This window comes from Benincasa hispida, chromosome 1 (assembly GCF_009727055.1).
Source record: "Benincasa hispida cultivar B227 chromosome 1, ASM972705v1, whole genome shotgun sequence".
Taxonomy (NCBI): domain Eukaryota; kingdom Viridiplantae; phylum Streptophyta; class Magnoliopsida; order Cucurbitales; family Cucurbitaceae; genus Benincasa; species Benincasa hispida.
In genome coordinates this window covers 26,994,784-27,008,333 of record NC_052349.1, presented here as the reverse complement: position 1 = coordinate 27,008,333, position 13,550 = coordinate 26,994,784, and the positions used below count along the sequence as shown (strand labels likewise).

General features: G+C 32.5%; 2 protein-coding genes across 2 annotated transcripts; both read right to left on the bottom strand.

The window, feature by feature from the left end:
- Positions 1-352: 352 nt before the first annotated feature.
- LOC120081317 (heat stress transcription factor B-2b-like) lies at positions 353-1,876 on the bottom strand. The gene is made up of 2 exons (XM_039036075.1): positions 1,413-1,876; positions 353-1,302 (listed from the first exon to the last, which is right to left on the bottom strand). Exons 1-2 carry the CDS (start codon positions 1,653-1,655, stop codon positions 637-639), a joined length of 909 nt encoding a protein of 302 aa, XP_038892003.1. The 5' UTR covers positions 1,656-1,876; the 3' UTR covers positions 353-636.
- A 3,852-nt stretch (positions 1,877-5,728) lies between these two features.
- On the bottom strand, positions 5,729-7,605 carry LOC120073826 (transmembrane protein 161B). The gene has a single exon (XM_039026731.1). It carries the CDS (start codon positions 7,369-7,371, stop codon positions 5,968-5,970), a length of 1,404 nt encoding a protein of 467 aa, XP_038882659.1. The 5' UTR covers positions 7,372-7,605; the 3' UTR covers positions 5,729-5,967.
- Between the last annotated feature and the right edge of the window lie 5,945 nt (positions 7,606-13,550).

The following is a 13,550-nucleotide window of genomic DNA, read 5'->3' as shown; positions in this document are numbered from 1 at the left end:
AGTCATGTTCAAATTTCCAAATGCATAGAAGGTAAGAAAATGAAAATCTTTGTACTTGCTACTAATGTAGTTTTTCCCTGATATGTATCAAAATTCTAGTCAAAATTAAAAAAACCAATTGAATCAATTAAATCAAAGTTATTTTAAATCATTTACAATACGATATAACCATATTCATCTGACATTAGGTAGGTAAATTAATTTTGTTGACCTTATAAATGATTACAAAATAACTTTAGTTTGATTGATTGGGTTGATTTTTGACTTTTGACTAGAAATTTAATCCATATCAGTTGCGGAAAAACTACGTTTTCATTTTATACCATTGCAAACTTGAATATAACTCAGCTAATTAAGAAGTAAATTTTGTTACTGCTTGCTTTGCTGATATGTATGCAATTTAATTGTTTTTTCAGTTCCATTTAGATTTTCTTTTTCCTTTTTTTTAAAGAAAATGCAGAAAAGGGAATATGGAAACTTCCTTAATTTGCCCCCTCAAATGGTAGCACACGTCACACGTGCCATATTTCCCCAATTTGAGGAAGTGATTCCATGCGTCGCTGATTACTTGAACAAGATTCTGAAAAATCGATACGTTATCCTAGCCGTTAAATACAGATCCATTTTATTATTCACTCAGTGGACCTGATTGTGCCACGTTTTCTCATCATCAACTTTATTTTGACAATTTATCCGCTCTGATTTGACTTCCGATCTATCCGGTGGTTGAAGCCGCAAAGTAGTATCATCCTCCGCCGTCTCCGTCGCCCGTTCCTTACATTCCCTTGGTCGCTTCGGGCCGATCTGATTCGTCTCCTCCTCCTTGGCCTCCGCCGCTTCGACTTCGTCGGAAGACCGCTTCACGGGGAAAAGATCAAGCGATTTTGCCGATGTTAAAACGCTCTCTCTCCCTTTGAAACTGCTCTTAAATTGAGTTTCAACGAAGCTCGACATCAACAAGAAGATGTTGTTGCACAGAGATTTCACCTCAACCAGTTGTTCCGTGAGCTGAACTTTCTCTTTTTTCAGCCGATCGTTCTCATCGATCAACTCTGCAAGAGCTCTCGTCGGTGTCTCATCAGACGAAGTCACTTGTTCTTCACCGGAAGAATTCCCCGTCAATGTTAGTAGTTGCGCAGACGGAATCGCCGCAACGGTCGTCACCACAACCGCGTTAGAAGCAGTGGACGGTACCGGAGCGGCCAATTTCCGACGCTGAATCTCACAAAGAAGCTGTTTCTTGCCCTTGCGAAAGCACTCGTTCGCGAACTCCCAACGGTCCGATACAACCTTTCTAAATCCCTAAAACAGAACACATACCAAAAAAAAAAAAAACCGAAATCAAACACAAAATCCACCATCCCTGGGAAGAAAACAGCAACGAAATAGAAATCCAGTAGAGGATTAATTACATAAGTATTGAGCTGACGGAGAAAGCTGGTGAAGTTATTGTGCTTGAAATACTTGGGGAGCAAATCTCTGGCGAAAGCCATGGTGTTCCAGACGATGAAGGTAGATCCGTCGTCGTTCCATGAAATGACATGGTCGATTGTCTCGTCGTCAACGAGCTGATACGTTTTCGTCAAGAAAGGAGTGGGCACAGATCTCTGTGAATCGCCTGCAGTAGGTGTTGGCTTGGCCCTGGGCTCCTCCATGAGAGGAGCCACAAGATACAACCAAATCAGATCCCGAAATGATCAGACGCAGCACCTAAACCCTAAAGAAAGCTTCGATATGAGAATTTTAGAAGATTTAGTTGTGAGAATTTTCCAGGTACGGCACTGGTATTTCAATTCTAGAAAGTTCGTGGAAGAGGAGGAAGAGAAGATTTTTTTTGCTTCAGAGTGATGAGAAGGTGCTGCGATTTGAGAAACTTCCTCGAAAGTCTAAGGGAAATTACAATTTTGACCTAAGAAGTTCTCTCCGAGTAATCTCATTTTTAAAATTTATTTTTTTTAACATCTTTTTCATAATTTCAATATTTAAATGAAGGGGTCCACCGTGTAAAAATACCATTTTACTCCTCAATAAATAGTCATTATGCTTTACGTGAGAGTCCCAACTTCAGAGGAATAATTTTTTTTTTAGAGAGTTTTAAGTTGAGAGGCACAATTTCTTTCAATTTTTTAGAGTTTCAAAAGAGGCAAATATATTGAAAAGATTTTTTTTTTTTTAATTTTTTTATGTTAAAAAGTAGTCGTTTATCTCATAAAGTTGAATTCATAAGTTAGTCTTTTGTCTTGTGAATTAATTTCACAAGACAAACTTACAATATTACAAGACAAAACAAGATAATCTGTCATTTGTCTTATAAAGTTATAAGTTTGTTTTGTGAAATTATTTTTCCATCTTTTGTCTCGTGAAGTAACTTAATGAGACAAACGATAAAGAGCTTTCAAGACTTACGAACTCAACTTTATGAGACAAACGACTACTTTTCAATATAAAAAAACAAAAAATTACTTTTCAATATACCCGTCTTTTTTGGAACTCTAAAAAAGGAAAGAACTTGTTTGTCTGAACTTGGGACCCTCTGAAAAGGATTATTCCTCTGAAGTTGAGACCCTCACTTAAAACATTTTTATCTTGAAAATAAAATGTGAAACTGAAGATTGAAGTTTCTAATTTAAGAAACGTGAGTTAGGTAAATTAGACTTCATATTGAAGATAATTGAATAATCATTTATTGAAGAATAAAATGATATTTTCCCGTGATGGTCGCTTTACTTAAGACTGAAAATATGAAAAAGAGGTTAAAAAGAGTATTTTTAAAAATGACGTTACTTTTAAATTGAAAAAAATGTTTTAGATCAAAATCGGCCATTTCCCAAATTCTAGTCTCTTTTCCTTTATTTTTCTTTCTTCTTTCTTCTTTCTTCTTTTTCCTAATTGTTATTATCTTAAGCTGTCACCCACACCCCAGTCTATAATGTACTCCCAAATCCAAATCATTCCACGTACGCAGCCACATAGATTATTTCATTATTCTTTATTATTTTATCCTTTTAAAAAAAGAAATCTCAAAAGTTATACACGTTTTGATGTGATTTTAAAATTATTAAGTCATATTTTTCCCAGTTTTTAAAATGTCGATGTGGTCAAAGAAAATAACAAGGTATTAATTTTTCAGAAATTTCAATAAAAATATTGATGAAATGTCAATTTTGATAGATATTTCTAAAAAAAATTATAAAATAAAAGAAATTCTAAAAATAAATTTAAATCAATAAATGAACTATGAATTTTAAATAAGTTAATATATCTATTATTTATATTATATTTTATTACTTATTTTTTATGTTTTGTAGCTTTTTTTACGATATAATGAAAATATCGACAATGTCGATAAAATTTATCACTATGGTTTTCCCTCTATGTGAAATAAAATTGATCTAAAGAAAGTCTAAAATCATTTTAGAAGAATTAGTTGTTTGATGACTTTTGTTGAAGTGATTAACCCAAAATCAGTTCCAAAGATAACTAAATAGATCAATTTTATTAAAATATTGTTGACTAACTATCCATCAAACAATTTCTTTTTCCATTTACATCAATCATAAATAAATATTTATCATAATTATTTAGTTAAATAATTTTTCAAATAAAGAATATATTTTTAATAATTTTATAATTCTAAAATCACTTTTGGAATCAAACATAATAAGGTCACTCTTAAATATATAAAAATCATTTTTGAGAATTTTAAACTAAACATCAATACAATTGTATGAAAATTAATTACAAGAAAATCACTGCTAAACAAGTTTTTAGTAGTTTCAAATCAATTTTGATAGTATGAAAATTATATTTAAAAAAGTAAAATCAAACATTAAATTGAGTTTGAGTGATTAAAATCGTATTTCGAAGTATTTTTAAACATGATGGTATGAAAATAATTTCAAAATCACTTTCAAACATTACCCTAAAAAGTAGAATATCCAAATGACTTCCAAGCAATTTCATAAAATAATATGTTTTGGAGGAATAGTTCAAATCGAAAGGGCAATTGTTCCAACTCTAAAAGGTAGAATAATCCAAATTTCAAATGAATGAATACATAATTGAAGTGATCCATTTGATTACTCATCGTGCCAAAATTTCCTCCATTTCTTTTTAATTTATAAAGAATGAAGAATTCAAGGTGTCTTTATAGAAATTGTGAAATGAAATAAAGTAAACGTGAAGGAAAAGTATAAATATGGTAAAATCCAGTCCCATTTCAAAAGACGACCAAAATCTAACAAAAATTAAAATCGAGAAAGAATCCACCAATAAGAAATTTAAAATAAATGATAAAAGGAATATAATTTTAAAATAAGAAAGAAAGAAAGAGAGAGAAAAGGACTACCAAAGAGAAAAAATTGCAACATACTTGTCCATATCGAACATTTCTCAATTACGTTCCTCAATTTCTCTCAATCCATATTCAAAGTCAAAAGCCTCTATTACATTGACCCACAAAATATGCCCTTTTTCTGGAATCTTTAGCAACAAACTACTACATCATCTTTACCCTCTTCATCATAGACTATGACACTTGAAATTGATGTCCAAAACCAAAATTTCCAATAAAATGATCAATGAAGATACAAATCTTTCGCCTTCCCTATTCCCTTTTAACGACGCCGACCGACTTGGCCACCCAAAGACATATATCAGAACACCTCTTTTGAATACTTTCTACTACTGTGTTTAAGCCTCCATGACAAGTTCTTAACTTCCCTCCCTCAATCAATGCCAGAATTTTTGTGAAACGTCTCACAGTCGTTAGTTTCTTTTGACCGAAAATGTATTCGATGACGGTAAGCACTACCCATCTTTTATCTTCCCTTAGATAATATACAAACATTTTGGGGGTTAATCAAAATGTGGTTAGAGGTCCTCCCTGTGTCTCTTCCTTTTGGTGAAACAACTAGAATTCTCTTGATAATTATAACATGTCAAACTTTCCTTTCAGAAGAGGAAACCTAAAAAGCCATTTTGTAAGCAAAATCACATCCTTTTCTTCAAATTCCCAACACCAGTGTCAACTTTTTCTAAAGGTAAAGTAACAATTTCCTAATCAACTGCATGACTGAGATTTTTCTCAATTTTCTTTATTGGAATAGGAAAGGTAAAACATATAATAAATTGGAAGGTTAGAAAGTATTTCATTACCCAATGTTGACAGCCAACCCTTTGCAATGTTGAAAATTTTCCATTTCTTCAATTTTCTCAAAACACTCCCAAGCCCTGCAACTACTTTTTCCATATTGATAGTAATTCCAAATTTCCACAAGCAACAGCTTTCTCCAGATTCACTTTCACTCTTAAGGCCATCTCAGAACCACGCTACAGAAGTTATCAAACATCTCATGTTCATCCTTGGAGAAAGAATTGTTTGTATCATCAACAAATTCTACTCAAAATCCATTCAAAAACAATTTCAGACATCACCCAACAAGGCAATAAGGAAGTTGGAAAGGAGGCCCCCTAGCCTAAGATATCCATCTCTAAGACATTCTTTCATCCAACACCTCAACAATCTACCACTATATTTCATAAGCATTCTTATTAGTAGAAAAACTAATAATGAAATATTTAGACGGAACATAAACCGATAAGAATCATATGACAGGAATATGCTGCTTCATTCGAAAGAAAACATACCTGAACTGGCAAAGATTTTGAAGAAGACGCCAGTGAGAGGTCAAAATGCAAATTAGGTACAATGACAATAAAAACCAACTAAAATTTTATCTGTGGATCAGCATTCGTTCATACAATATAATTCATGAAGTTCAGGAGCACAAAATGGATATTTTCATGGCTACAACCAAGTTGCCGTTCTCATTTCGCTCAAAATCTTACAGCAGTCTAAACTCAATGAACAAAATTCCGGAAAAAAATTAGAGAGAGAGAGAGTGAACCAAAAAAAAAAAAAAAAAAAGGAAGAAGAAGAAGAAGAAGATAGCATATTTCACATTGTCAAGAAACATACAATATGCCACGACGATATAGCACAATGGTGGCTGATGTATAAATAGTCATTACAGAGACAATCCACCAAGCCATTAACAGAGCCACTTGTTGGACAAAGGAAGAACAGGGAAGAAGAAAACTTACCAAATTGGTATTTTTCAAAGAGTTGATACCAATTTGAGATAACCCAACAAAAAGCAAAACTAAGGCTGGTGGAGCAAAAAACTGCAAAGCAGACACACATAAGTAGTGATTGTGCAGAAAAACCTTCGCTCTACTGAAATCCAAGTCAGGAACTTTCCCAGCATGCAATCTTTGATACCAAGATAACAGAGCTTCGTTCAGATACATTTGCAAGTTCTGTCTTACTGCGATGATTTGCAAGAAACCAGACAGTGACAAACACCAGAGCTTAAGCTTGGCAAAATCAGCCCTTGAGAATCCTATACTTCCAACCAATCTGTCCGCATTTCGGATTTCACTAGACATATGTTCAATTGTACCTTCGCCGATGTTCTTGTTAATGAAAATTTCAGCTAATGGGTTAACCCAAAGCAAGGTAGTGAGAGCCATGGCTACCTGACTTGAATACAAAACCATCCGAGAAAACCATCCACAATAAACCATATCTAAATTGCATCTAATTTGATCAGTTCCAAGCCAAAATGATCGAGCGATTTTGGTTGCAGGTATAAACAAAAACCCACCAAAACATCCCATTAAGATAGCAACGATACATGCCCCCAAACCACCAATTTCACCAAGATCAAAATCCAATATAAGAGGGCTAAAAGCAGAACAAGTTAGAAGTCCAAAAAGAAACCCAAAAACTCCAAAGAGTAAACTCAATTGCCTATCCAACGTTCTGGACGCAGATTTCTCCAAAGCAACCTTAGCGAGAGATACAAATAGCTTACATCCAGCAAAGATTGCAAACAGAAGAGGAACAAAAATCCCATTTCCCCAAACCCCAGAATTTTTAGATGCACCCAAGAAAATTTGCAGCAGTAAACAAGAAATACCCACAAATGTAAAAGTGAAACCATCTCTGTATTCTTTGTAATAGATCCGCGTTTGCAAATGATTCTCATCCAGCTTTAACCTGAAGATCTGCGCCTTGCTTTCATCAAACTCAACCTTGTCCTTCGACTTTGTTCTTTTCCTGATCTCAGCGGCACCAGTTGAGGACAAGTTTCGGTACCCCTCTAGTCCAGAAACGGAGGTAGAGCCGTCAGGTCTATTAATCGCGGCTCGGACGCCGCTGTTAGTGTTATCAGGGTGGATGTAGGTGAATATGCCATGAAGGAAAAGTGATGGGATTTTGAAGAAGATGATGAAAAAAGAAAGCGAGAGAGACAAACCAACATGAAGAATCAAGTTCCTGTATATTGAAAGAATTTGCAGCAACATAGCGTAAAGAGTGATTTCTTGTTTGTTCCAGGCGATTTCTTCGGGTCTTTCAAGCTTGAGATCTCTTAGAATCGAGATTTCCTCACTCCATCGTCAACTTTGATTGGTAAACAAAAACATCTATTTGGTTTGGTTTTCAATTCAGCGCTTTTCGAACAATGGGCTTAGTTTCAGTCGCTGTGTGCGGCGGTGCTGAGCGGTGCCAAAACGGAAGGGCTTGAATCGGGTCGGCCCAAGGTCCAGATTATTGGGTACAGTACAGCATAGGGGGTGTTGATAGGTTTGATGGAAAAAACTTGATTCTGACCTAATTGTTTGGATTGTAAAATTTTTCAACTCAAATAATTCTTATTAAAAAGTGAATCCAACCTAATCCATCCATGAAATATTTAGATTGGATTGGTTCGGATTGACCGGATTATTTATTTAAAATTTTGTTAAAAAAAGAAGCAAAATATAAATATGTAAAAATCTAATTACTTATTTTCATATATTGAATTAAAATTAGCAACTCAATTTCAATTTATATAATGAAAATTTCTTTCTAAAATAAAAAGGAACTACTTTAAATCAATATATGTATAAATAATTGTGTTATAATTAATAAAAAATATATATTTTAAAGTTAATAATAAATTTGGATTAGTTTGGGTTATATTAGGTGAACTCATGAACTAACTCAATCCATAAATTTTTCATTTATTTGAACCCAAGTCAATCCAAATGAGTCGATAACCCAACCCAACCCAACCCGATTTTTTCGGGTTATCGAATTTTTTGAACACCCCTGCAGTATCTTTTTTTCCTCTCCTCCTTCTTCTACCTTTTCTTTCTTACATATCTACTCCGGTAAAATATAGGGAATTATTTATAATGTCCATAGAACAAAATAATTACCAAGTATTCCCCCACTAAACCAAATTGTAAGGATCCAAATGTCCCCATCCTAAAATTTGGTTAAAATATCACTTTGGTCTCTATACTTTGATATTTGTCTAATTTTAGTTTCTATATTTTCAATTATCTAATTTTAGTCCATGAACTTTCAATAAATCTCAATTTAGTCGCTAATGTTAGTTTATGATTAATTTTTTTTAAAAAATAATTACTATCTATCAACATTTTTACTATGATTTTTGAAAACATATTATATTTCTTTGCATGAAAATTATTATTATTAGGGGAATTTTCACAAATAGAAAAAATGCCAAACTATTCATAGAAATAGCAAAAAGAAAAAACATTAATAAACGTTGATAGAATCTATGAGTTTCTATCACTAATAGATACTGACAGACTTCTATTAGCTTCTATCAAAGAAGATTAAAATTTTACTATTTTATGTAGATAGTTTTCTTGATTTTTTTTTTTGAAAATCTCCCTTATTATTATTTAACCAATTTCGATAAAAATTAATTTTGAAGGACAAAATTTAAGATTTATTCAAACTACAAAGATTAAAATTAAACCAATTTTAAAGTACAGGGATCAAAATGGTTAAGGCTAAAAATTTTCTATTTGAACCTAAAAATTTTCTATACTTGCCATTATTTGACATTAACACAAACAAAATATTATTTATTATTATTATTATTAGTCAAGTAAAAACAAAAATATGAAAAATAAGAGAATCGCTTATAATAATAAGAAATAGAGTTCTACTACGGATTTAAAATATCATTTTGGTTTGAAGTTGTCTCAATTTTAATTACTTCAATAATAATAAACCAAGAACATCATTGAGTTGTTCAACTTACATAACTAGGATATTCAATGAGTTAAAAGAGGTCCATATGGATGACTTTTGAAATATATGATTCTTAAAAATTTGGTAAGAATTTGATATTTTAAATAGATAATTATCATAGAATTTGAACTAATTTTGAAAGTTATTTTCCCTTTTCATATAATTCAATTATCCGGAAATCGATACATTATGACATTTTTAGTTCAAATAATTACACATAGAAGAAGATTGAAACAACTATCTTTGTATGACAGTTCATAACGTGTCTGCACGTGAAATGTATATTGGGAAAAAATGGTATATAAGAACTAAATACACTAACAAACTAATTACATCTCAATTAGAAATAGTATACTCAATGTATAAGATTCAAACTCAAACGATAAACCAGATAGTGTAACAAGGCTTAAGTAAATAATCAAAGATTTGAAAGAACCTCAAAACCTTTGGAGACTCAAAACATAGTCAAGACACGCTTTTGATAAGTGCTGTCTTGAAAACAATTATTCACTCTGCACAGGCTGCAAGCAGACTACAACGATCCTTTCAGCAGAATACTACAATTAACTCCGGTAGAACTACAACCTTGAACTTCTCAGATTTGGCAGAACACTTGGATACTTGTTTTCAACTCAACTGAAGATCAAAGAAAGAAAGAAAGGAGAAAACTCATCAATTTGGAGTAAGATGCTATAAATGAAGAAACAAGTTGCTATTTATAGGCTAGTAACTTAGTAACTCTCCAAAATACAAAATAAATCAAATAAATATAATAATTGAAACATTTATCAAATTTAACTCAATTGAGTTGTTACTTGACAAAAATTAAACATAACTCATCCAAATTGAAGAAACTACAAATTTAACTTTCATACATGTTAAATTTGTACATGGAACTTCATCTTAATTTGGTGTTTCAATCCAATTTGAAAATTTCTAACTTTGAATTTAATCTACATAATTAACTCCATTTGTTTATGTTTCAATATTTAAATGTATCACTTTCTTTCACTATAAAAATCCAACAATCCTCCACATAAAAGAATGTGAGAAAAATTAAACAAAACTGTTGAGAGCAAACAAACTAGCTATGCATCAAGAGAGGTGTCTTTTGGACTTGAACCTTCCTTAGTGAAGATCCATCGAATTTATTGAAGAAATAGTGAGACCAGACTGAAACTATCATTCTCACTGGAAAATTGAGACAATAGATATCACATGCAACCTATCTTGTATCTTTGAGTTCTATATGTTTGTTTCCATTTTGATCTTGGACAAAATCCTGAATTTATGAGAGCTTTAGGGAACATAAGTCATTTGAAAAGTTCTCATAGAAGTAACCCAATTTCTAATCTCACATAGGTAATATTGATTAAGAGTATTCTGTCATTACCCCTCTAGTAAAATAAGATATCAATATAACCTTAATATCAATAGATCACACACTCTAGAACATCATAGAAATGGTAAGAAACTATAAGTTTCTTAGTGTGTCAACTATGAATTATCCAGCTAGTTTGCCTTTTTAACCTAGATCTTGGGATCTCCAGTTAACTAAGGTAGGTTACCACTAGATAACTCATTTCACAGGCTTTAGCCCCATTTCCCTCGAAGTATATGTGACTTGCTCTCTTGATAATATTTTCGTCAAAAGATCTACAATATTCTCTTTTGATTTCACGTAATCAATGAAAATTATTTAGAGAGCATCTGCCTTATTGAAATATCCATGCGTCTAATATGTCGTGACTTGCCATTGTAGACCTTATTCTTGGCTCTCATAGATGCCGCTAAATTGTCACAATAAATACATATTGCACTTATAGACTTTGGCTATAATGGAATATCTTCAAGAAAACTTTGAAGCCATTCAACTTCTTCTCCTGCTTTATCAAGCACTATAAACTCTGATCCATAGTAGAACGTACTATATACATTTGTTTTGAAGATTTTCATGATACAACTGCTCCACCTAAGATAAAAATATACCCATTGGTTGATTTAGTCTCTATGCTAATAGAGATCTAATTAGCATCACTAAATCATTCTAGTACATGTGGATACTTCGTATAATGCAATCCATAGTCTAGAATGTACTTCAAGTACCTTAGAACTGACCAACGAATTTTGATGATCATGCCCAGGATTGCTGGTGTATCTTGATAACCTTCCTACTAAATAGGTAATATCAAGTCTTGTACAATTCATTATTTACATTAAGCTACCAATAACTCTAGAATATTCTAGAGAAGACACACCTTCATCATTGTTTTTCTTCAACTTACAATTTGCGTCAAATGGAGTAACAACTGACTTACTCTAAATGATCAAATTTTCTCAACACTTTCTCTATATAATGAGATTGAGAAAGTATGTATCCACTTGGATTTATTATTATTTGAATTCTAAGGATAACATCGACAAGACTAAGGTCTTTCATATAAAAGTAGGATTTCAACATCCTTTTAGTGGAATCAATGACACTTCTGTTTGTGTGTATTATCAACATATAATCCACATACAAGCAAACAATGATATACTCTAGATCTATTGTTTTAACATAGGCACATTTCATACTCATTTATCTTAAATCCATTTGATAACATAGTGTGATCAAAATTTTCATTCCATTGTTTGGGTGCTTGTTTCAACCTATACAGAGACTTGACAAATCTACAAACTTTATCTTCAATTCCTTTAACAACAAATCCTTCATTAGGGGTGTACATGGGCTAGTTTAGATTGGATTGAGGGTATTTTTTGAACCAACCCGAAAATTCAGGTTGGTTGGATTGGCAACTCAAAGGACCCAAATAAAGTCTCTAACCCAACCTAACCCAACCGGTTGGGTTAGGTTGTCGAGTGAGACTTTATTTGGGTCCTTTGAGTTGCCAATCCAACCAACCTGAATTAATTGAAAATATATAAATTTATATACAACACATGATTAATAACTAAAATATCATAAAATTCAAATGCTAAATACCAAATATCTATGATATTTATTGCAAACTTTTGATAAATACAAATATCGTAACAATTTTAAAAGAAAAATATTAAAAATTCACAAATTAATCAATACAAAGTAATCAAACTTAAAAAAAGAGAAATATATATATATATTATAAAATTTGAGTTGGGTGGGTATTGGGTTATATATTCTCAAACTCGCAGTTTGTAATCTTTAAACATATTCCAATTGCAATAAAGTTGTTATTGAGGTTTATTCAATAAAGTTTTTACTGCATATGTAACTTACACTTGTAAAGCCTAAATCCAATAAAATAACGAACTCCTGGCTATAGCATGAATACTTAAACTTTATGTAGAGACATAAAAGAGGATCAATGAGTATATAACCAAAATAGTCTATAAGTATAAGGACAAGGTTGGGTACCTTATCCTGGGAACACTGTGAATGCGACCCACTTTATATTTGATATAAACGATGTGATCCCGAAATCGTTCATGTTGAGACATGCAAGTGGGGCATCCTATGCAAAAGATGTTTGCATAAGACTGGTCCATGAAATAGTCACTTTTCTTTATGACGTCGTTCATTGTTAAAACTGAAGGGATTGGAATTCCCCTCAATGGAAGCAATTGGACGCATTAATCTCTAAATTTTGTTTTACGAAATGCAAAAAATTCAGAGTGACGGAAACCATGGAAAAATATAAACCTAAACATGCTTTCTATAGTGTAAATTAGAAAGGAAGGGATTAAGAAATCATTTACCCATTGAAGACCAATACTTTGTGTTCCTTTCCAATTTGCGTCTTCTCCCAATCCCACGAACACCGCAACCAGACAACACCACGGGGTCTTCCCTATTATTCTCAGGGACGGGAACCGTGTAGAGTTATGGGCTTGCACATAAGTTTGGCAGGAAGGAAGGAGAAAAGAATTAAGAGAAAATTTTTTCTCTGTAAACAAAACAGAGGGAAGGAGAAGAACCAAAGAGAGAGTGAGAGGGAGAGAACTTTCTCTCTCCACATTTGTTACGTGAGAGAAGGAGAGATTAAGGGGTGAGGGAGTCCTCCCCTTTATTAAATTTGAAATAATTACATTCAAATTCTAAATTTAAATTTAATATATATATTAACCACTTTAATATATATTTAAAATATATGTTATATTACATATAACATAAAACCTATAGTTAATATTATATCACATATAACATAAACAATAGTTTATTGTTCTCTCAAATAACTAAAGAAACACCAAAAATATAAAGTGGATGAGAGAAGAGAGGGGAAACTCGGCTGGAGGCCGAAGGTAGGCGAATCATTCTGACCTAAAGCGAAAAGACATATATATAGGAGTTGGTCACAGTGTCGCAATGCTGCAAGCAACGTTGCAACACTGCCCTGCCTTGCGCATACGTTCGTCATGATGTTCATAGCATTGCAATGCTACCCTGTTTTGT

Bases quoted from the DNA above. Each gene is read 5' to 3' on its own strand.
- LOC120081317 (XM_039036075.1), bottom strand. From the start codon at position 1,655: ATGGAGGAGCCCAGGGCCAAGCCAACACCTACTGCAGGCGATTCACAG. The intron at 1,303-1,412 runs GTAATTAATCCT...GTTCTGTTTTAG, and splicing joins TCCGTCAGCTCAATACTTAT to GGATTTAGAAAGGTTGTATC.
- LOC120073826 (XM_039026731.1), bottom strand. From the start codon at position 7,371: ATGTTGCTGCAAATTCTTTCAATATACAGGAACTTGATTCTTCATGTT.